This window comes from Alligator mississippiensis, chromosome 1 (genome assembly GCF_030867095.1).
Source record: "Alligator mississippiensis isolate rAllMis1 chromosome 1, rAllMis1, whole genome shotgun sequence".
Classification (NCBI taxonomy): Eukaryota; Metazoa; Chordata; order Crocodylia; family Alligatoridae; genus Alligator; species Alligator mississippiensis.
The window spans coordinates 200,247,348-200,269,370 of NC_081824.1; the positions used below are offsets into that span (position 1 = coordinate 200,247,348).

General features: G+C 44.1%; 1 protein-coding gene across 1 annotated transcript in view; it reads left to right on the plus strand.

Moving 5' to 3' along the window:
- The window catches only part of MSH2 (mutS homolog 2), a 90,377-nt gene that overhangs the window by 24,000 nt on the left and 44,354 nt on the right, over positions 1-22,023 (plus strand). The window contains exon 7 of the mRNA XM_006273923.4: positions 19,704-19,903. Within this exon, the coding sequence (XP_006273985.1) occupies positions 19,704-19,903 (200 nt within the window). The remainder of the gene's footprint in view (positions 1-19,703; positions 19,904-22,023) is intronic.

The following is a 22,023-nucleotide window of genomic DNA, read 5'->3' on the forward strand; positions in this document are numbered from 1 at the left end:
CTAGACAACTAATGCATTTATAATCTACAGTCTTTTATCATTTACTGAAGTTATTTTTGTAGTTTGAAAACCTAGATAACAACTTATTAAAAAAAAATCCCAAACCAAAAAACCCTCTTCTTTCTCTACTCTTAGAGAGAGTAATTTTGTTAGTTAATTTAAGATCTTTATTTCCATAAACTCCAGCCACTTATTCCTCATAAAATGGTTTCCCAAATGTAGAAGGCAACTTTTAGATTAACTAAATCAGAGATGCATAGCACAAGCTTTCATAAGCAGCAGCTTACTTCATCAGATTCTGCGAAGGGGTGGCATCTGAAATAAGCAGCTATTTATGAAAGCTTAAGTCAGGGATGTCCAGTTGGTGGTCTGCACGTGGTTAATGTGCAGCCCCAAGCTCTCACATGGCTGCTACTCCCCTCTATCACGCCATCTGCAATGGCAGCTGGAGTCTTTAGGCTTTTCCTTCTCTTCTTTGGGAGGAATCAAGTTTGCATACCTGTGCGGGGCAATAGAGGGGGGTGGCAATGCTCAGCGCAATAGTGGGGGGTGGGTGGAGGGATACTAGGTGGAGAAGGATATTAGAACAAATTACCTCGACTGGGCCTCTGGCTTGCAAAGCTGGCGTTCTTCAACAGCATTCCAGCAACGAGGAGCTGCCAGGTGGCAGGGAAAAGCCACTGTTGTTGGTGTGGTGGCAGCTGCTGTGTCAGAGTTCAAACCCACAGCCTGCACCTGTCCCGAGTACAGATCTGGGGGGTTTGGGTCCCCACTTCCTCCCCAGGAGTGCATGCGGTGGTGGGGAGCCAGCCTGCCTGAGCCCGCAGAAGGGGGGAGTGGGAACAGGGAGCTGTGGACCCAGGTCCATATCCTTGGCAGCTGAGGGCCCCCTCTGGCAGGGCTGGGGAAGCAGGGGCTGTGGGTAGGGGGGTGAGAGGCACCAGCAAGGCTGTGGGGGCTCTGGGTGGGGAATGAGGGGCACCAGTAGGGCTGGGGGGAGCTATGAGGGGGGTCATTTTAATCATGGAATTCTATGTTTTTTTAGCAGAGAATTTGGTATTTTTTATCACAGGAAACCAGGATCCCTGGTTATCAGTGACTGGTCTCAAAGTGGGAAGGTAGGTCTACAAGGGTTTGTTCAGGTCACTATTTTCATCAGTGATTTGGATGATGGAATTCAGTAAAAAAAAAATAAGTGTAGAGTGGTGCCCTTCAGGAAAGGAGAAATTAAATGCAAAAACACAAAGTGGGGACTAATCTGGGTAGGCAACAGTACTGTAGAAAAGGATATGACAATGATAGTGGACTGCAAATTAAGTGAGTCAGAAATATGGTGGTGTTTTGGGGACATATTGAGAGGAATGTTGTATTTAAGGTGAGAGAGAATTATTCTGCCCTTCCTGGCAGTGGTGGGTCCTCAGTTGTGCTGTGTCCAGTTGTAATTAACACACTTTTTAAGAGAGATGCAAACAAAATGGAAAGTATAGAAGGGTTTGACAAGGATAAAAGGTCTGGAGAAACATGGCAGAACCAATGTATGGGTTTTGGTTTTAGTCTAGAAACAAGAAGAGGGTGGAGGATTGAAGTATTCCAACTTGTAAAAGGTTGCCATAAAGAGGATGGTGATCCATTGTCTCTATATCTGTTGACAGTAGGACAAGACGTAAACTTTAATTTGCAATATGAGGAAGAGAAGGTTTTAGTATTGGGAAGAACTTTCTAAGGATAAGGATAACTAAGCATCTATTTCTTGTAACCCGGGGGTTACAAGAAATAATGGCCACAAGCTAGCAGAGAGCAGATTTAGATTGGACATTAGGAAGAACTTCTTCACAGTTCGAGTGGCCAAGGTCTGGAACGGGCTCCCAAGGGAGGTGGTGCTCTCACCTACCCTGGGGGTCTTCAAGAGGAGGTTGGATATGTATCTAGCTGGGGTCATCTAGACCCAGCACTCTTTCCTGCCTATGCAGGGGGTCAGACTCGATGATCTATTGAGGTCCCTTCTGACCCTAACATCTATGAATCTATAAGCAGTGAAACAAGTTGCTTAAGGAGGCTATGATGCCTCGTGTTGGGAGGTATATACATGGACAATTCAAACCAACATTTGTCAGGGATGGTTCAAATTAGGATTAGCCAATCTGTGGTATGTGTGCCAGAAGTGGACCAGGGAACCGCTGTGTGTCACATGAGCCCCTGGCACTCAGTAAAAGGAGGTGATGCAGTGGAACTGGGTGGTGGCTTGAGCCTCCAGCCATGTGGAGAAGAGGCAGGATGCAGCTGTGAGAGTTGTCAGGTGCCACTGGTAATAGTCAGCGTAACCCTTTCCTGGCCCTGAAGCCACTGCTGAATTCAGGACTTTAGATCTTTGCTCACTAGGAAAAAAACAAACCCTCCCCCTGCCCCAACCCTCCCTTCATTAAAAAACACGAAATTATGATGATTGCAGATCCTGGGGAGAGTTAACTTGGCTCTTGGTGAGCTCAGCAACTTTGGTGAAGGAACAGTTGGGGACTGTTTAGAAAAGCTGGATGTGTACAAGTCCATGGGGCCAGATGCAGTGAATCTGAGGGAGCTGGCTGATGTGATTGCAGAGCTGCTGGCCATTATCTTTGAAAACTTGTGGCAATCGGGGTAGGTCCCACATAACTGAAAAAGGGCAAACAGTGTCCTTAAGAAAGGGAAGAAGGAGAATCCAGGGAACTACAGACCAGTCAGCCTCACCTCAGTCCCCAGAAAAATCATGGGGCAGGTCCTCAAAGAATCCATTTCTAAGCACTTGGAGGAGAAGGTGATTAGGAACAGTTGGCATGGATTCACCAAGGGCACGTCATGCTTAACCAACCTGATTGCCTGCTATGATGAGATGACTGGCTCTGTGATATGGGGAAAGCACTGGACATAATATATCTTGACTTTAATAAGATTTTTGATATGGTCTCCCACAGCTTTCTTGCAAACAAGCTGAGGATGTATGGGTTGGATGAATGGACTGTAAGGTGGATAGAAGGCTTGCTGGATTGTCACGCTCAACAGGTAGTAATTAATGGCTCAATGTCTAGCTGGCAGCTGGTATCAAGTGGAGTGCCCCAGGGGTCGGTCCTGGGGCCGGTTTTGTTCAATACTGTATCTTCATTAACGATCTGGAAGATGGGATGAATTGCGTCCTCAGCAAGTTTTTAGATGACAGCAAGCTGGAGGGGTGTAGTAGATACACTGGAGAGTAGGGCTAGGATTCAGAGTGACCTCTGTAGAAAAGGACCTGGGCGTTACACTGGACAATAAGCTGGATATGAGTAAACAGTATGCCCTTGTTGCCAAGAAGGCTTACAGCATACTGGGCTTCATTAGTAGGAGAGTTCCCAGCTGATCAAGGGAAGTAACTATTCCTCTCTATTCTGAATTGGTGAGGCCACAACTGGAGTACTGTTTCCAGTTTTGGGCACCCCACTATAGAAAGGATGTGGAAAAGTTGGAGAGAGTCCAGTGGAGAGCAACAAAAATGGTTCAGAAGCTGGGGCACATGATTTAGGAGAGGCTGAGGGAACTGGGTTTATTTAGTCTGCAGAAGAGAAGACTGAGGGGGTATTTGATAGCAGCCTTTAATTACCTGAAAGGTGATTCCAAAGTGGATGGAGGAAGACTGTTCTCAGTGGTGGCTGATGACAGAACAAGGAGCAATGGTTTCAAGTTGCAGCAAGGGAAGTTTAGGTTGTATATTAGGAAAAACTTTCTCACTAGGAGGGTGGTGAAGCACTGGAACAAGTTACCTAGAAAGGTGGTGGAATCTCCATCCTAGCGGTTTTTAAAGCAAGGCTCGACAAAGCCCTGGCTGGGATGATCTAGCTGGGGATGGTCCTGCTTTGAGCAAGAGGTTGGACTAGACCTCCTGAGGTCCCTTCCAACCCTAATTTTCTATGATTCTGTGATTGATAGTGACACCTCTCTTACAACAGTGTCTTGCCCATGTTCCGTGTGGCTTCAAGCATCCTACTTGCCTCCATATTGGTGGACCACAAAGTATACTCTGTTACAGGGTTGGGCAGTTTTTTGGGCCTGAGGGCCACATAGGCATTTTTGGGGAGCTGTTGCAGGCTGGTCAGCAGCAACTCCTTCCTACTGCCTCAACAGCCCAGAGCCCACATGTCTTGCAGCTCCTCCCCACCTTCAGGACCCAGCAGCAGCCAAGTGCATGGCCCTGGCCTGCTCCGCCCCCTGCTCTGGACTTGCCCCAGACAGAGTGGACCAGCTAGGACCCACACACACAGCCCTGACCCCAGTCCGCCCTGTGCTCGTTTTGGACCGGACCACCCATGATGAGCAGTGGCAGCAGCTGGGCAGAAACTGGTGCTGGGTGCGGAGGAGAAGTGACCACCTCCTCCTTGCTGCTGCTGGACCCTTCTTGCTGCAGCCGGCGCCCAGGCTCCCATGTAACTCCTCTACTGCCACCGACCGCTACCCTGCTGGGTGGCTTGGAGGCGGCGCTGATGGTGATGGTGTCGGTGGTGGAGAGGAGCCACAGACCAGCCTAGGTGTAGGTTTCAGGTGGCTGCAGCAAGAAGGGCCTAGCGGCAGCGAGAGGAAGGTGGCCACTTATCCCCTGCGCCTAGCAGCAGCTTCTGCCCAGCTGCCACTGCTCATCATGGGCAGGTGGGTTTGGAGTGGGTGCAGGGTGGCTCAGGGCCAGGGCTGTGCACACAGGTCCCGGCTGATCTGGACCTGGTCTGCTCTGCTTTGGGTGGTTCTAGAGCAGATGCGGGGCAGGCCGAGCCAGGGCCAGTACAAGAGCAATGGCTGTGCATGCAGGTCACTGCCAGTCTCCATGGGGCCAGGGCCAGTGGTGGTAGCAGCTGGAAGGAGCCACCATTGCCTGGGCTGCCTAGAAATGGAGTCCAGCCACGGAGCTGCCCCAGTTTTGCTGTACACCTGGGGGTGGTGTGACGTGCCATGGGCTGGACAGCACCTGGGCCAGGTGGGACCAAGGTACCCGCCATGAGCTGGACAAAGTCCCTCTGTGGGCTGTATTTTGCCCACCCCTGCTCTATTAATTATGCCTAGTGGTTGGGGATCAGAGCAGCACTTGTGGATGTATGGGGCTTAATTTGTGGCATACATACCAAAAAGGTTGGCCACCGTTGGTTTAGATACTTTCTGTCACAACCCAAGGGTGTGATTTTTGTTTGTGTGTGCTTCGGCACTGCTGAATCATTTCCCACCACTCGGAGCTTTCTTTGCAGGGTGCATTTCTTAGCTGCAGAAAAGAGATGCACGTTACAAGGAGTTCCCGCCATTTGTATTCAAATTTGTGCCCCACTATTGGCCAGTTCTAAATTATTCCTACGTGGCGGCTAGTGATTGGTTTGCTAGCCGTATAAAAGGCTTGAGTGGTTTCCGCCCAAGTTGGAGGACTCCACAAACATCAGGAGGAGGAGACTTCACGTCTCGTGAAGATCTCTAAGCGCTGCGGAGCCTATTGGACCCAGTGTGAATATCAAGAAGGCTACAGGGGTCTGATCAGCCTCTCGCCTCTCCCCGTCGCCGCCTGATCCCTCGACGTACCCTTCCCTGCACGCAAAGTTCCACGGAGCCTAGCAAACTTCGTGTGAGTGAATCCAGAGCTCTGTCCGAGTCCTTAAACTGGGACTTAAGCGAAGTTTTCCTGGAAGTTTTCCAGCCTGCACCGCGACCATCTGCGGTGTGAGTAAACAATCTTAAATCAACCATTAAGCGTCCATGCCTAATTCTAGCGTGCCGCCTGCCTTCCCTGACCCAGCGTGTCCAGGTTGCTGGCCATAGCCCGCCGCACGAAAAAAGACCTCAGACTGCTCCCGGCCCACACACTTTCTACACTTTATTGTTAGCGATTTCTTGAGGTCCCTTGTGGCCCTATAGGTTTATGACTATTGCACCAGGATAGTAGACTCTTTCTCTTGGTTTTAGCAATAGGTGGACTAGTTTTGAATACCAAAAGCTTCTTTGGCTAAATCCTTCATTGTTTGAAAAACTTGCTTTCTTATTGGCCAGTGTGGAAGAAAATCTGAGGCAAGTGATAATATGGGATTACCTTAATCCTTTTGCTCCTGTTCAGATGGTGTCTGCATAGTCACAAATATGAAAAAAATTGCTGTTAAAAAGATGCCATCGACAGTACTAAAATTTTGTTCTTTACACTTAGTGATCTGAGCAGTAAAATATAAATGCTTACTCTCGCTTACTGTCTTTGACTTTATAAATTAGTAAACATGAGCTGTTCAGATTATTGTGGAAGTTGGATCTCCAAATTGGTATGCTTAGCTAAATTAGGTACATGAATTGCCTCAGTGTGCACAAGTACTTTATGGATCTCTGCGCAGTGGAATTCAGTATTTTAATTGATTCTTAAACTATATTGCTGGGCTAACAGATTTATTTCTGAAGATATAGCTTGAAGTGTTGACTTTTATGGTATGAAATGCTTTTAGTGGTCTCTCCTAATTTGAGACAGCTCAAGGTTTCTAATATGAGTATGTCTCATTTCTTCTGCAATGCTTAACATTCATTTTTTGTCTCATTTGCTTTTTGTAATGGAAAAAATATTAACCTTCTTTTCCCAAAAATATACTGTGCATCTACCATCTCTCATTGGGATGGGATAGTAGGATCTGGCTCAATAAGTGCTTTAAAATTTTGTGTGTGTGTGCACGCGCGCGTGTGCGTGCACACACATATATATGGTGCAAAAAAACTATATGTATGTGTTATACCAAATTTCTGTCTTCAGTGTTATCAGTTACTAAACTTATTTTTAAAATAATTTATAAACAAAATACATGCCTGCTTGTGGAGATGTTAGTGGGTAAAAGACCACTTGTGTAGAGAAGCTAGTCATTGTGACCCAGGGAGGTTGCTCTTTATTTCCTCTCATGTACCTTACATCCTTTCATCCACCTAAGAATATCCTCTGTTTATTGTTTAATTTAAAATTAGCTTTGGAACATTAAGACTAAATAACAGTTAATTTAGTCCTTGCACAGAATTTTTTTTTCTGTTAGTTTGATTGAATCTTTGTGAGTCTGTTTATTCTTAGGCAAAATTTTGCCAGACTTAATTATATATGCATTTGAAGGTCTTGATTTCCTTTTCTCATTATAAATGAGGTAGCTGATGATTTCCAATAACAATCCATTTTTACTTCTCGGTGAATGGCATAGATGGGTTTTCTGACTTGTTAATACTGGTGATGTAGTAACAATTATCTGTACATTTGGATGCACCGATATGCATGATCCCTCAGAACATCCATTGTATATCTACAGGTGTTGAAAACAAGGTATTTGGGGAGCTACATGTTGGAATTGAGCTGGGAGGGTGTGTGCAGGTATGTCTGTATGCACTGTATATCCAGTACAGTTTCTAATTTTTGTATAATATGGTAACTTTAAGAACTTACTGCTGCATTCTATATTAGATTCAAGTTTACCATCCTTACTCAAATTATGTGGTCCTTCACAGTTTAAGTCATGGGTGGGCAGTTATTTCAGGTGGAGGGCCGCTTAACAAGATTTGGCGAGCTGTCGAGGGCCACATAGGTAGCTCTGCCCCTTGACAGGGGCCCCGCCCCCTGGCTGCCATCTTGGGACCAGAAGTGCCCCCCCAACCCCTGGCCTTTGTCACCAGAAGTCCCTCCCCTTGTCGCTTGGAAATACTGTATTTTCACGCATATACCCCGCCCACGGGTATAAGCTGCACCCACGTATAACCCGCGGAAAATTGTATTTTTGTAAATCCATGTATACACCGCACCTGTGTATTCCCCGCGGCGGCATATACACGGGGAGGCAGCGCAGCCCGGCCTGCCCCAGCAGCGGTGGCACAGCCCAGCCTGCCCAGGCCCAGCAGGGAGGCAACGCAGCCCGCCCCGGCTCCGGTCCCCTCAGCGGCCCTGGCAGCAGCGGCAGCACAGCCCGGCCTGCCTGGGGCCCAGGAGGGAGGCAGTGCAGCTGGTCCCGGTCTCCGTGGCAGCGGCGGCACAACCCGGCCTGCCTGGGCCCAGTGGGGAGCGGCGTGGCACAGCCCGGCCCGCCCTGGCCCCGCCCCCCTGCGGTGGCACAGCTGGCCCTGGCCCCCACATCAGCGGCAGTGGCGGCGCAGCCTGGCCCTGGCCCCAGTCCCCACGGTGGTGGTGGCATAGCCGGGCCCTGGCCCTGCGGGGGAAAAAAGTCTGTGGATAGCTCGCACCCCTGTATAGCTCGCACCCATCCATTTTTTTGGTAAAATTGTGTATACCCCACGGGATATATGCATGAAAATATGGTACTCCTTGGGGGGGAGGGGGGGGGTTGCCATCTTAGAACCAGAAAAAAACAAATCATATGCTAAAAGTCAAACACCTACTATAACATTTAAATTTTATTACAAAAAATATTTTTGTCATGATTTGTGTTTGTGTACTGTATATAGAGTTGATTGCACAATAACTAAAATAAATTCTTAGTCTTTTATATTGTGTGGGGGGGTGGTGGGTGTATGGTAGGGGTTTGTATGGTGGGGTTTAGGGATGTTTATGGTTGGTTGTGGGGGTGTGTGGGGGAGTTTGAGAGGCTGTGTGGCTCTGTGTGGGGGGGCATAAGGTATGTTGGGGGATTTTGTGATGTTTGTGGGGTGTGAGGGGAAGGGGCATGGGGGAGGAAGGGGTGTGGGGTTGGGGAGGAGACTGAGGCCATCACAGAGAGGGAGGGAGTTGGGCAGGGGCTGGGGGCAGCGAATGGGACCCTTCAGCTGGGGCAGGGAGCAGGACAGAGCCATCGGTGGCTGGTCCAAGAGGTGCTGGGGGAGGGGGGCAGCTCCCTGACACTGTGCACCCCCGGGGGAGGCATGCCGGGTATGTGCCCACCCCCCCCTTCCCGATTTGTACACAGGGTGGAGGCGGGCTGCCTACTGCAGGCTTGGGACCAGGGGTGCGGTGCCAGCCTCTTCCTGGTGGAGGGGCTGGGCTGGGGCTGGCTATAGCCCCCCCAAACCCCTCCTAGTGCTACCCTTGCTCAGGGCTCTCAGCTCTGCTGCCTTTCCCTTGGGAGCCCCCTGGTGCAGGGTGGGCAGGGATTCATGGCCAGTGGGGGGCTCCTGAGGAAAAGGCAACAGATTGCGGTGCCCTGAGCCAGGGGCGTTGCTGGGAGGGGTCGTGGGGGGGGGGGCTGTAGCCACTTAAATTCATCTTAGCCCTGCCGTAGCCACCCCTCCCAGTGCAGCCTCCACCTGCCTGCCCCGCTTCTGCCCACTCCATGCCCAGTCCTGACCCAGCTTTGCCACTGGGAAGAGGCTGGTGCTGCCCCTGGCCCCCAGCTTGCAGTGGGCAGCCTGTGTCTGCCCGGCACACAAATCCAAGGGGGTACATGCCTCTCCCATGCTTCCTCTGGGGGTGCACACAGTGGTGGGGAGCTAGCCCCCCTCCCTACTCCCTCCTCTGCACCCCCTGGATGAGCTGCCCATGGCTCTGTCCTGCTCTGGGGCCCTGGGGTCCCATTCACCACCCTGATGGGGCAGGGCCCCCAGCCCTTGCCACTGCCCAACTCCCTCCCTCACCATGGGGGCCTGGATCTGCACCCCCCCGCGCCCCTTCCTCTCCACAGACTTACCTGCAGGGTGTTGCTCTCCACGCTGCCTGACTGTGTTCTGATAAATTGGCTATCAGATTGGTATTGGCCCATATGGCTAATTAATAATTGACTATTGTTATTGGCCAAGAAAATCTTTATCAGTGCACCCCTACCTTATGGTCTTTGTGAGTTTCCCAGGTCCCCTGGATCTAATCAGCAGCAGCATGCTCTGTGTTCTGAGTACTCAGAAGCGAGAGTAGCAGGCCCTCCATACACTAGCTGATGGTTGATTCCCATACACATGTGAATAATAAAGGATTGTTTTACTAGGGCTACCAAAAGTAGTTCACTTACCATTGGCACAATAGCTTTAAGTTAAAATAACACAATCATTCCCATTTCAGCCACACAGGGACATCTAGGGCAGTGGTATGGAGCTGATGTTCCTCAGCTATAGGAATAGATGTCTCCAGGGGCATATTTCATTACTGGAGTTCAGCTCTTTTTCAGGTGCCTCCTGAGTCTGTATATTGTGCAGCTACTAGGTCTTATGCCAGGGAATGGCATCTTCCCACTGAGGCATACTTATTTTGCTACTAAACTGCTTTTTCTCCACAGACCACTCCCATGCTGCTCCCTCTTGCCTGCTTCTGCTCAAACTGACTCATTCATGATCCAGCTCAGCTATTGCTACTTGGGCGTATTTCCCTTCCCTGTGCTGGAAGGATTATGGAGCTCTGATAGGTGGATGTTGCATTGGATGTTAACACAGAGCCCAGTAAAGAACTAGCAAATTCATTCACAAATACAGTGGTATTCATTATAAGCTAACAGATTTGTTAAGAACAAGTGGGGTTCCACAGAAGTCTGTTTGGGGGTCAGTGTTTAATATTTTTATTAACCTCTGTGCAGAAATACTAATATAATAACATTTGAGATGACACAAAACATGCAGTTATAGACACTTTGAAGGATAGGGTTAAAATTCACAAGACGCTTACATTGGAGAGCTGAGTTATAGTAACAAAATAAAATTCAGCAGAGACTAATAGAAAGTGCTACATGTAGGAAAGAAAAACCAAATGCACAAATCGAGAATGGGGCATAAACTAGCTTGGCAGTAGAGCTGCTGAGATGTTTCTGGGGTTTATGGTGAATCGTAAATTTGATCTGAATCAGCAGTGTGCTGTTGCAAAATAAAAGGTGGATATCAAATGCCACTTGGGGTCGTATTAACATGGGAAGCAATTGTACCCCTCTACTTGGCTATGCTGGACCCAGTTGCTCTGGGGGCAGAATCAGGACTGTGGGCCCTCGTTGAGCACCGCTAGTCTAACAATATTTGAAATACAAATATCTGGGTTTAGTACTCTTTGTAATAAAACAAATGGTAAGTTTAGGTGTGGTTTGTATAACCACTCTGTATTCTTTCTCAACTTGCAGTTTAGCTATCTTATGCTTCAAGGGACAAGCCTGGAGACTTATACCTGTATTTAATTAAAAACTTGCTTAAATCAAAAAACCTTGTAGAAAGAAGAGCTCTGCAAAGCAGGATATGTATAGATCAAAATGACTTACTGCTGAAAAGTAGTGCATATGTCCTTGCCAGTTAGGAATTTTCTTATTATGGTGATGTTGACAGTAAGCAGTTGTTGGGTAGTCTTGAATAAAGCAAAAGCAAGTGTTCTAAGCTTTGAAGTTTCATTAGGGTTGTCTTTTCTTTTCATTCAGGTTTGCCCATCTACTATAAAAATATTACTTTTATCTAAAAACATTGATTTTAAAAATTCATCTTGCAGTTATCACAAGTTAAGTTCCATCAGTTCTTTTGAAGGCGAAAATAGCTACCTTAGCAGTTTCATAAAATCTATTGTGGGATAGACTGGAATTAATGACCTTTTGTAATTTCAGACTCTGCACCTTCAATAATAGTGCACTTCACATTGCGAGTTTGTTGTTATGTACCTCTATGCTGTAGCATGGTGCTCTGTTGCTTTTTTCCCTCCCCTACTTGGATACTTTTTGGAGGCAGGTTATTGTCTTCTCTTCTCATTTTTTCTCTTCATGGTTTCTCTTGAGATTGAGAGGATGTTGCATACTAGCATTAGGAATTCAAGTCATTAGCTGGGGAAATGGGAGACCTTGCTGCAGTGTGCTTAAAAAAAAGGATACAAGTTCTGACAATTTTTTCATTTAATATAAGACAGTTTGAACAAAAGACTTGAGCAGACAGTTGCTTGTGCTGGTGTGGCAGGAGAATTTGGGAAGAAGAATGCGTGCTATTTATTAGACATCTGAGAGAGACGTGGATTCAAGAGTTGAACTGTTGTTTTGTGTAAGTAAGTTCTTTAGCAAGGCTAGTAGAAAAGAACTTTGCTTTTGACTATTTTTAAAAAAAGTTTTGAAGGCAAAACATTATGACAAGTAGGAACATAATCAAACAGCAGCAATGTAGATGATGCTACCTATGTTTTTGGATCTAGTGCAGTGCCAGCAATTTCTGGAGGAAGTCTGGTGCACCATCCTGATATCCCACTATTTTATAAAGCATGTTGATCAGTAGCATGCATATTATACCAGCAAAGCTTTACAGACTTTTCCCCACATTTATCACTGTCATGCAAGTTAGTTTTTTCAGGTTCTGATTCAGTTTTGAACAAAGTGTTCCAGATGTTCTTTCCCAGTCCATTCCTGGCAGGGAGGATGTGCTTGCAGTACATCTAAAGATTCATCCATTTAGTCCTATCTTTCTGGTGTTTTTTCTTTCTGACTGCAGAGTGTTTACCATTTGGTGCCAACTTAAAAGTATAAAAGTAAAATGGGAATTTAGCTTAAAACTTCAGCTCATAATATTCATAACAAAGTTGTCATTAGTATTAAATGCATGTTGCTGAATAGAGCAAAAGCTAGTGAGTGCACACAGCGTGTTGGATCAACCATATTTACCAAGTTGCAGACTGCACAAATCTGCCTTCCCTCTCCCTCTTGAATGTCTACTGTGCAGAGTTTAATGTTCACTTTGTGCTGCTAAGCCAAAATTAAATTTTAGCCTTTCTCAGTAAAGCACAGGCAACTGTCCTGTAAAAGGTAAGGAACTTTCGTCAATCTTTCTTCCTTAATTCAGACTATTGCCTTGCATTCAGTTACCTTTTGAATTGTTCCTAAAAATGTCCATCTTGTGTTGCTCAAATTCTACTCTTGACTTCAGTGATCTTAGTATTGCACTAGCTCTTAAGCCTTTACATTTAAAATTAGGTCCTTTATAGACTGGAAAGCTGACAGAAGGCCAGTATTTTTGTTTATCACAGGTCACCTTTCATCTTTATTGTAAATTAATAGGTTGGTCTCTATGTAGACCTTAGTATTGCCACTTCAGTCCTAAGTTCCATATGGGCTTAATTTCTGGAACTGATATGTATCCAGTGCTATTGAGCTCTATCTGTAAATATAATTTACTATCTTTTTAAAATTTAGGCTTGTGTTGTTTGTTTCTCTTTTAGTAAGGGGAAAAATAAGCACCACAACATTTTTTTTTTTAACCATGGTTGGTAGAACTTCAGTAAAGCTATTTTTAGAAATCAGGTTTTTGTCGTTGTTGGCTTTGCAGCTTTGGAAGATAAACTTGAGTTACTAGTTCTTCCGGTACCCAACCACCTATTTGATTCTCTACTCTTAACTTCTACCTCTTACAGAAATAAATAGAAAGGTTGCCCTCTACTGGAGACTCAAGACTTGATGACAAGAGCAACTTTTCAGTGCACAAAATTTGGAAAAACACTTGATAAGGGTTGAATACAGCAGTGGAGTTAGAAGAGAAATAGTACAAAATCTATAGCATTCAAACAGTGAAATTGAATAATTTTGCTTGTATACCTGCTTATCAGTCCTGTTGCTTATAGAAACAGTTCAAAGCCTCAATCAAAGTTATTTGTTCCCACTTATCTTTAGAAAAATCCTTTGTAGGTCAGTAATGAAATGTACTTAAAGACTTGGGACAGTAAGCAATTTTTAAGGTTTTTTGCATTAATTGTAGTGTGTATGATACAGGTATTAAGTCTTCGACAGACAGTGCTGCAATCAAGTGCACCATTCATGTACACTTTAAGTTTAATCAATCAGCACACATCTCCAAATGTGATAAGCAGGATCAAGTTTTCATGTAATTTGAACTGTTTGGAGTAAAATTCAGGTATAAAACACATTCACAGGTTGGTTGGGAACAAGGGAACAAAGAAGGAAGTAAATAGCATGGATCAGCTTCAGGTTCTGTTCTGGTACAGAGCTGTGCTGGACAAGGAAGAGGCAGTCCTTCATAGAATACTTTAGTCCTCTGGGGGTCAGACATTTTGGCAGGTATGCCACTCCAATCCCCTTCCCCTGTCTGATCATCTGCTCCCCGTCCAGTGTGCCACTGTGCTTCCTGTTACTTCCTGATCTGCCACGTGCCACACACACAGGCTGCCTGTACTACTTGTGGCACTTTTGTTTCACATTAGTCACCCCTGTCTAGTCGGTAAGAGTTACCAGTATTTGGCAGAAGAGATGCTTAGTTTGACTCGTATTGTGTCCTGCAGATCTTGGTAACATTTCAGTAATGGTAATAGGAGCCCATTTCTCCCCATGAACACTCCCTTCAGTTTGTTGCTAATGTATATAGCTGCCAGTTAAACAGCCTTAACAGTCTAAAAGCACTTCATCCCTTTTTCCTGTTGTTCTTTTTCCCTACAAAGTACCATTTTTAAAGTAAGTAAACTTAATGCAAAATATTACATTAAAACTAGGAGTTAAAAAAAAAAAAGTAAAGTAAAAAAATTGAGCTCGACTTCTGCTAGTACATGTGAGCCTTAGTACTAATGCCTAACAGTCTTTACGTACAAAAAACTAGAACTCTTGGTTCCAAAATGATACCTTTTATTAGATCAACTGGGAAATCGCAAGAAAAATGTCCTTTATATTTCTTGTGATTTCCCATTTGGCCTAATAAAAGGTATCATTTTGGAACCAAGAGTTCTAGTTTTTTGTATGTCTTCTTGTCTCAGACCAACACGGCTACCAAGTACATCACAATCTTTACTATGTTTATCTTCCTTCGATGGGTGTTTAGTAAGGAAGCATGATGATTCTTTTTTGGGGACTTTTTTTTTTTCCAAATGGGGAATTGAGGCATGGATTTGCTCAATGTCATGCAGAAGATCCATGGAGTTGGAAATTGAACCTGCCAGTCTGGCAATCTGGGCTATAAAACTAGCTGCTCAGCCATTAATGTTACACTTCTTGTCAGATGTTAGACACTTGATCACATGTTCAAATGATCTTGTGTACCAGGAGTTGGCATACATTCTAGAAAAAAATAGAGAATTTCTCCATTAGTGCAAATATCATTCTTGCTTTTGGCAGCCTTTTTTTTTTTCTTTCTTATGCACAGATCAGTCCTGCTTAATACTTTCCTGTCAATTTTAGCAATCTCGCATCAAACTATTTGTAAAAGCTCAGGATTTCAGTTGAAATGTACTGACAGATATGTCAGTGTTATGTCAGCACCGAGGCTGATAATGTTAAAATTGTGATTAAATAGCCTAGCATAGCAAAAGAGGAAGACATTTCTTGTTTTGTTAGGCAAAAAGCTTACAGGCCTCATTGCAGTAGGAAAAAACTATAGCAAGAATTGGTAGTGAAGAGTTGAGGGGGAGCAGGGAATTTGGTCCCGATATAATGAGTGGAACGTGGCAGAACATAGTCTTTGTTATTTACTGTTTTCTGTAACTGCCAGTTTCTTTCCATGGTGTTTTGTGTTAAGCTTGCTTCTGTCCTGGTACCTTGTGGTACAGTGACACTTCGTAGGATGGAGCCGATAGGAAAAAAAAAAATTGAAATGCTAGCAGTTAAGTTCTGCAAAAATATTTGTTAATACTGATTCCACCCCTCACCCATCCAACTGGGAAGACAGCTCCATGTTTAATGCATATTGGTATTATGTATAATTCAGAATAGAGAAAAAACTAGTTTGGAATACCAAGGGGTAAAATATCTATAAAATAATGGCACAGAAAGTCCTGCAAGTTAAGGGGTGCTTAGGAAACTTGAAGTCAGTTGAATTGATTTCAGTAACTGGAAGAATGTAGCAAAGAAAATACCTGTACTTAGTAGCATTAGAACTCGCTGCAAGGGGCATTCTGAGCCACTGAGTCACAGACAGCCATTTACCTGTGATTTCTAAAATAAATAAATAAATAAATAAATTCCACTCCAAACCCTCACGTACAGCAACTCATATATCTGGTTTTATGCCTTGTAAGCATGCTACAGCATGCTGCAGGTAACAAGCAGAGTGAGGGGAAGGGGCAGTAGGTACCCTGCCACTGTGATAGCAGAGGACCAATTGTCCATAATACAAGTTCAGAGGATCCTAGGGATAGGACTGTACCCTTTAATATTACTGAGAAAAACAAATATTTCCCTGGTCCTTTCAAGTTAGACCTGGGTGGAAAATCCCTTCTTTACCCCAGATTGGGTAATTAGCGTGACCCTAAGCAGAATAGCAAAATCCTTTAGTTGGGGATCTCTGAGTTTTCTGAGTACCTGTAGGAGCATCAAGGTACCCCAGTCAAAACCCCTGGACTTAGCTCTGATCACTGCTTCAGAGGAACAGGTGATGAAGATGAAGTCTCCCACCCACACCCTTATATTTATTTCTAGAGGTTTGATTAAGAAAATTTAGCATATGCTTACAGCTATGATACAGCAATATGTGAACTATACAAGTTCACATAATTCACAGATTATTAGCAATATAACTATGGCTACCTCTTGTGTATATATCCGTTATTTACAATTGTTGTTATTTACCTGGTATACCATTATTAATTCAGTCTTAGGTTAAAGCTTTCTAGCAAACTGTTTATACTTTTTTGTTGCTTAATCTGAATTGCATATTTTTGCATTTGCTTAGCTTGGCATGTTGCTTCATTTAATGTCCTGCTGATGTACCATTTGTAATGCTTATCAGCTTCACATTGTGGTTATTTAGAGTTTTAAGATGACTTCAGGCCTATTGCTTAGCTGCACTTCTACAGCCTTGCTTAGGCCATTAAAGTGACTGACATTGGTGACACTGAAGATGTGAGGCCAGCCATTGTCAGGCAAAATACAACACTGAATGCTGTGATCCAGTATGGAAGTCTTTTATGTTCAGTAGTAATTTGGTTTATATAATATTTCCACTTAGGACTTGGTAGAATGAAACTGTTAAGCTGAACTCCTGCTCATCTCAAAACTGAAATTTCTTACTGCATGGCCCATTGTAAAAGACTGCTAGAAAGAGAAGTTTATGAGAGAGTTTAGTGTTTTCTTCACAACCCCCTTCAAGATATATTCTGCTTTACTGTAGCTCTTGGGTGTCAAACTCATTAGGCCCTGCGGTCCAGATGAATCACCTAGTACCAGTCTCTGGGCTGGATGAATGATGTGAGACTGGCCCTGCGGGCTGAGCTGGGTAGTCAGATCTAGGGCCTGGCCTGGCCTGGATCAGCTCATTGTGGGTTCCATATGAAGTGCATGGAGATAATCCAACACACATTGCATTTGGGTCAACCCCAAGACCCACAGGCTCCACTGTGAGCCAGGTGATAGGGTCCTTTGGTTCATATCTTTGATACCCCTGCTGTTGCTCAAATAAAGCTGACATAGCGTCCAGATGAATGCATAGCAAATCTCCAGTTCTGAGTTTGGCTCCATGTATGTCAGGTAGAAGCATAATCCTTCTCCCATGCTTTGAATATGGAGATGCAATAGTTGCACATTCTCAGATAAGGATGTGCAAGTCGGTGTAATCAGAAACCAGTGGCATTTCCCTGGTCCTGCATCTTGTATCCAGATTGCCCAAATATTTTTCTTCTAAGCAAGTGATACTTTATGTTTAAGGAGGCTGTTCGGTCACGGGAACAGAACTGCTGGGTCTGAGCCTGTCATACCTAATTGCTACATAGAGGGCTACGACCAAGTGACTGACCAGACCGCGGAACAATCCTGAATGACAAGTGACTGCTAGAATTCGGGGAGCTCCAGAGGTGGTTTAAGAGCAGCCAGAAATTGTTTGCCTAGCAACTGCAGCCTTGCCAATCTAATGCATTTCAGAACCATTATCGTAGGTCATGTTGCTACTTAGAGCAGTAATGTAGATTAACGGGGATATTCTAATGGATTTCAGGTCACTTCCCACCACCTCTGTTTACATGCTTATATTTTTAATAACGTTGTCTGAAAAAAAGTCGTAGGTGTCCAAAACGCTCAGGATTTCTTTCCTAAGTATGCACAAATTTCCTTTCCAGGCTAGTTCACATTATAGAGGAGCGGCCTAGATTTCAATATTTATCTGAAACCTATTTAAGGGACACTCTTAACTACTTTTTTTCATAAAGTATTTCAGTATGGATTTTGTTTAATAGATTCATTTATAACACTCTGATTTCATAGGAATGGTTGAAATGGAACATTTTTCTGCAGCTTAGAGATGCCTCCATTAAAATCTTCATATATTTAGAAAAAATGTATGTTCAGCAGACCTAGGGGTTTCTACACCTTGTTCTAGAAACTCATTTAAGAAAATGACATTTCTGAAGCTGTTGTAACTGACTGCCTATTCAGGCCACAGTACTTTGTTGCCAGCTTGCAGAGCAGCAGCAAAAAAGCAGTGAAACTGCTCCTTTTTCCTCCCACATACCACCATAATATTGTTGTTGAAGTAAAACTCTTCTGTGTTGATGTGATTTTAAAGAAGCTAGCTCAGCTGTGCTATGTTTTGATGTCAAGTCTTTCAAAGTCGCTTGACTCTGTCCTTGTGCATAAACCTAGGTGCATCTTTTAATGCTGTTAAAGGTATGTTAGTATAATTCTTTGTTTCTAATGTAAACTCCTAAAATATGAACAAAGAACAACTTGGTACACACAGGTAGAGGACAAGAGTCCTTTAGTTTCCTGCAAAAGCAAGAAAATAAACATTTTTTAAAAGATGTTGATGGGCACTACATTATGGGAAGATGAATTATTCTCTAGAGCAGGGGTGGGTAGTTATTTTGGGCAGAGGGCCGCTTACTGAGTTTTGGCAAGCCATCGAGGGCCACATGACAGGCAGCCAGGGGTAGATAAATATTAATTCTCTAAATTTTTTAGGGGCTCTACGGGCCGGATAGAATGGCCTGGCAGTCCACATGGCAGCCCATGGGCTGCCTTTTGCCCACCCCTGCTCTAGAGGAATCTGCAGACTATATTACCTTGTGGTGGAAAAATATTATCCAGTACTCCATCGATTGTCATAAGACGGCAGACTTGCTTCTTGTTTTACAACCCTTTAAGAATATTCCCCCGTTTTTGGCATTTTGTAACTGTGTTAAAAATAATAATACTTTATTATTAATAATAGTTTATACAAATATAAGTTAGTTTTTATCAAGCATTTTATTTTATCATGACAGTCCCTTTGTAGATGAAAAGCCAAAAGCTTTGGAACGCTCCTAGAATTTGCAAAAGTATGGAGAGCTGGTTGAGGAATTAATTATCTTCACCTTTTTGTTGTTTATCTTTCAATTGTTGTGGCATCTCACTGCAATGAAAAGGATTTTCTTGCATTGGAATAGTAACTTTTTGATGTTTCATATTGTATAAAGGTTTAAATAGTATGTGGTTTTTGTGCTCTTTTCTCTTTGCTAGAAATATAATAGAATGTAAATTCTGCCTTTCTCAATTGCTGCTTTGGGGAGGGAGGTGGGGGCTTAACCTCAGGAGAGGTGTATTGTGAGTTTTCACACCTTTGTTGCAGAGGTGGGGGTGTTTTGATTACTTAAGACATCTTCTCTTTGAAACGTTCATTAGGCATTCAAGTTGTAGATGTTACCAAAACCATGGTTTAAATAATCTAAAAATCGTACTTGCTCAGTCTTGTCTCCTGCATTGTCATAACTTCACTGGTTCAATTTATAAGGGTTGGCAATGGGTGTGACTAAATTAAAAAGTATATTTAGAGGTCTTATACACTTTCTTCTTTTACAGTTCAGTAGAACTTTTCATTTTGATTTACTCATATGAAGGCTTGCCAATTTGCACTAATTCTTGTCTTGATTTATTTTCATGAAGGTTAAATTTGGTGGAGACCTTTGTGGTAGACACAGAGCTACGGCAGTGCCTTCAAGAAGACCTTCTGCGTCGTTTTCCAGACCTCAATCGGCTAGCAAAGAAATTTCAGAGACAAGCTGCAACCTTGCAAGATTGTTACCGAATGTATCAAGCTATTAACCAGCTGCCTAATGTTGTTCAGGCACTGGAAAAACATGAAGGTAACATGCGTCCCACCTTTAAGTGTTTTATTTTATGATATATTGATAACATCAAGAAGTAGTAGGTGGTTTTCTAAATATGGCTGCCCTCTAGTCTGTTTGAGAGTAGAAGGTCTCTTAAAGGGAATTTAAAATGCGTTGCAATTCTGTAATGCCCGATAGGTGCTTTGAAATTAATTTAGAAAAGTCAATTAAAGAAAAGTGTCCCAATTACAATGTAAGCTAGAATTCTGCTAATATATTTTGTAGCTATCAGGTAGCTAGGATGGAGAATTTTCAGTTTTTTGTCTTCTGGGGAAAAAAACAATAAGACTGTCTGTAGAATCCTTAGTAAAATTTTATAGATATAAGCAAGTTATGCCATAACTTTTACTAGAAAAAGTACTGCTGCCAAACTCACTATGGTTAGCGTATTATTGATTTTTGCTTTTTGAAGGAAACTTTGTAAATATTATCTTATTCAAATGCCAAACTTAACTCACAAAGTCTTAAAATGTTGGGAGCAAAACTGGGAATGCTTTTTTTCTGCTTGTTGTTATTGTGTTGTTGGAAGCGGAATCATAGATTCAACCAAAAACAGAGCTGGAGCTAGAGAACCCCTTGAGGTCTGTTGAGGTCTTTTCAGTCCCTTGCTTAGATGAGAATTATGCTCATCTAAGCCATCCCATACAAACATTTGTTTAACCTGCACTCAAAACAAACAAACAAACCCTTCTGGTGAGACTTGCATCCTTTTTAGATAGAGGTGCACTGATACATTTGGTCCGATATCGGAACGGTACCGATATAAAGAAAATTGTCTATATCAGATATGAGCCTGATGGGGCCAATAATTTGGCTGATAAATGCCCGTGCTGCATTGGAAGGGGAGGGTGGAGGGAAGGGAATATGGGGGGCAGATCAATGACCATACAGTGAGGGAAGGAGGGGGCAGAGTCAGGCACTGCCCAGGAGCGGGGTGAGACGGGGGTGGTGGGACGGAGATGCGGCTCGTGGGGTTGGGGCAGCTCCTACCACTGCTTGCAGCCATGCCAGATTTTGCTGTGCCACTGCCCAGCCCCAGCTGAACGCCCCACCTCCACCCAAGCGCCAGGAAAAGCCAGGGCAGTGTGGGGCTAGGAGTGGTGCTGTGGTGAAATTGGGGGTGGCTGCAGCCTTCTTCCAGCACTGCTGGAGCCCACCCTGAGCCCAGCCTCCAGTAAGAAAAGGTCCATGCAGTGCCGGCTCCATGCTTCAGCCCGCACTGTACTGCACAGATGCAGGGGCATATGCCTGTCCGTCTCTGCCATGCCCCCCACCTTCCCAGGATCCAAGCAGCAGCAGGAGCTGTCTCCACCCTGTGAGCTGTGCCTCCATCCCACACCCTTTCCTCTCCCCAGCTGGGCAGTGCCTGCCCCTGCCTCTTCCTTCACCATGGGGGGCGGGATGATGTTGATCTGCTCCCCCCACACTCCTTCCCTCTCCTTTCACCACACTGGACTTACCACCTGATGGCAGCTGTATTGGATATCAGATCAGTATTGGCCGATATGCCTCCTTAAATATCAGCTGTCAGTATCAGCCCCAAACCTTCTATTGGTGTACCCCTATTTCTAGATGATCTGTTTCAGTGTTTAAGCATCTTGTGAGTTAGAAAGTTCTTTCTAATATTTATCCTAAATCTAATTTGCAGTATAAACCCTGTGTTTCTTGTCCTGTATGTATCCCTTTGACAAGGAAAGCAATTCATCCCCATTCTTTCTCAAATTTGAAGACTTACCAAATTCCTTTCAGTCTTGTCTTGTCTTCTCTTGACTAAATAGAGAAGCTCCTTTCTTCCCATTTTCCTCCTATGTCATGTTTTATGAACCTCTAATCATTTTTGTTCCTCTTCAGTTTGGCCACATCTTTCTTGCCAAAAGCCCCACAGGATACTCATGATGAGGCCTCACCAATACTTGATGAGTGTGGAAAAATCACTTTGTGAGACTTTTATGCAACACTCTTGTTCATATATTCCAGTGTGCTCTTATCCTTTTTTGAGATGCTGTTACAGCAGTGACTTATATTTAGTTTAGCTAATCCTTTATCATCCAAGTGCTTTTCTGCCTAGTCTGTTATTCCCCATTGTGTATTTGTGC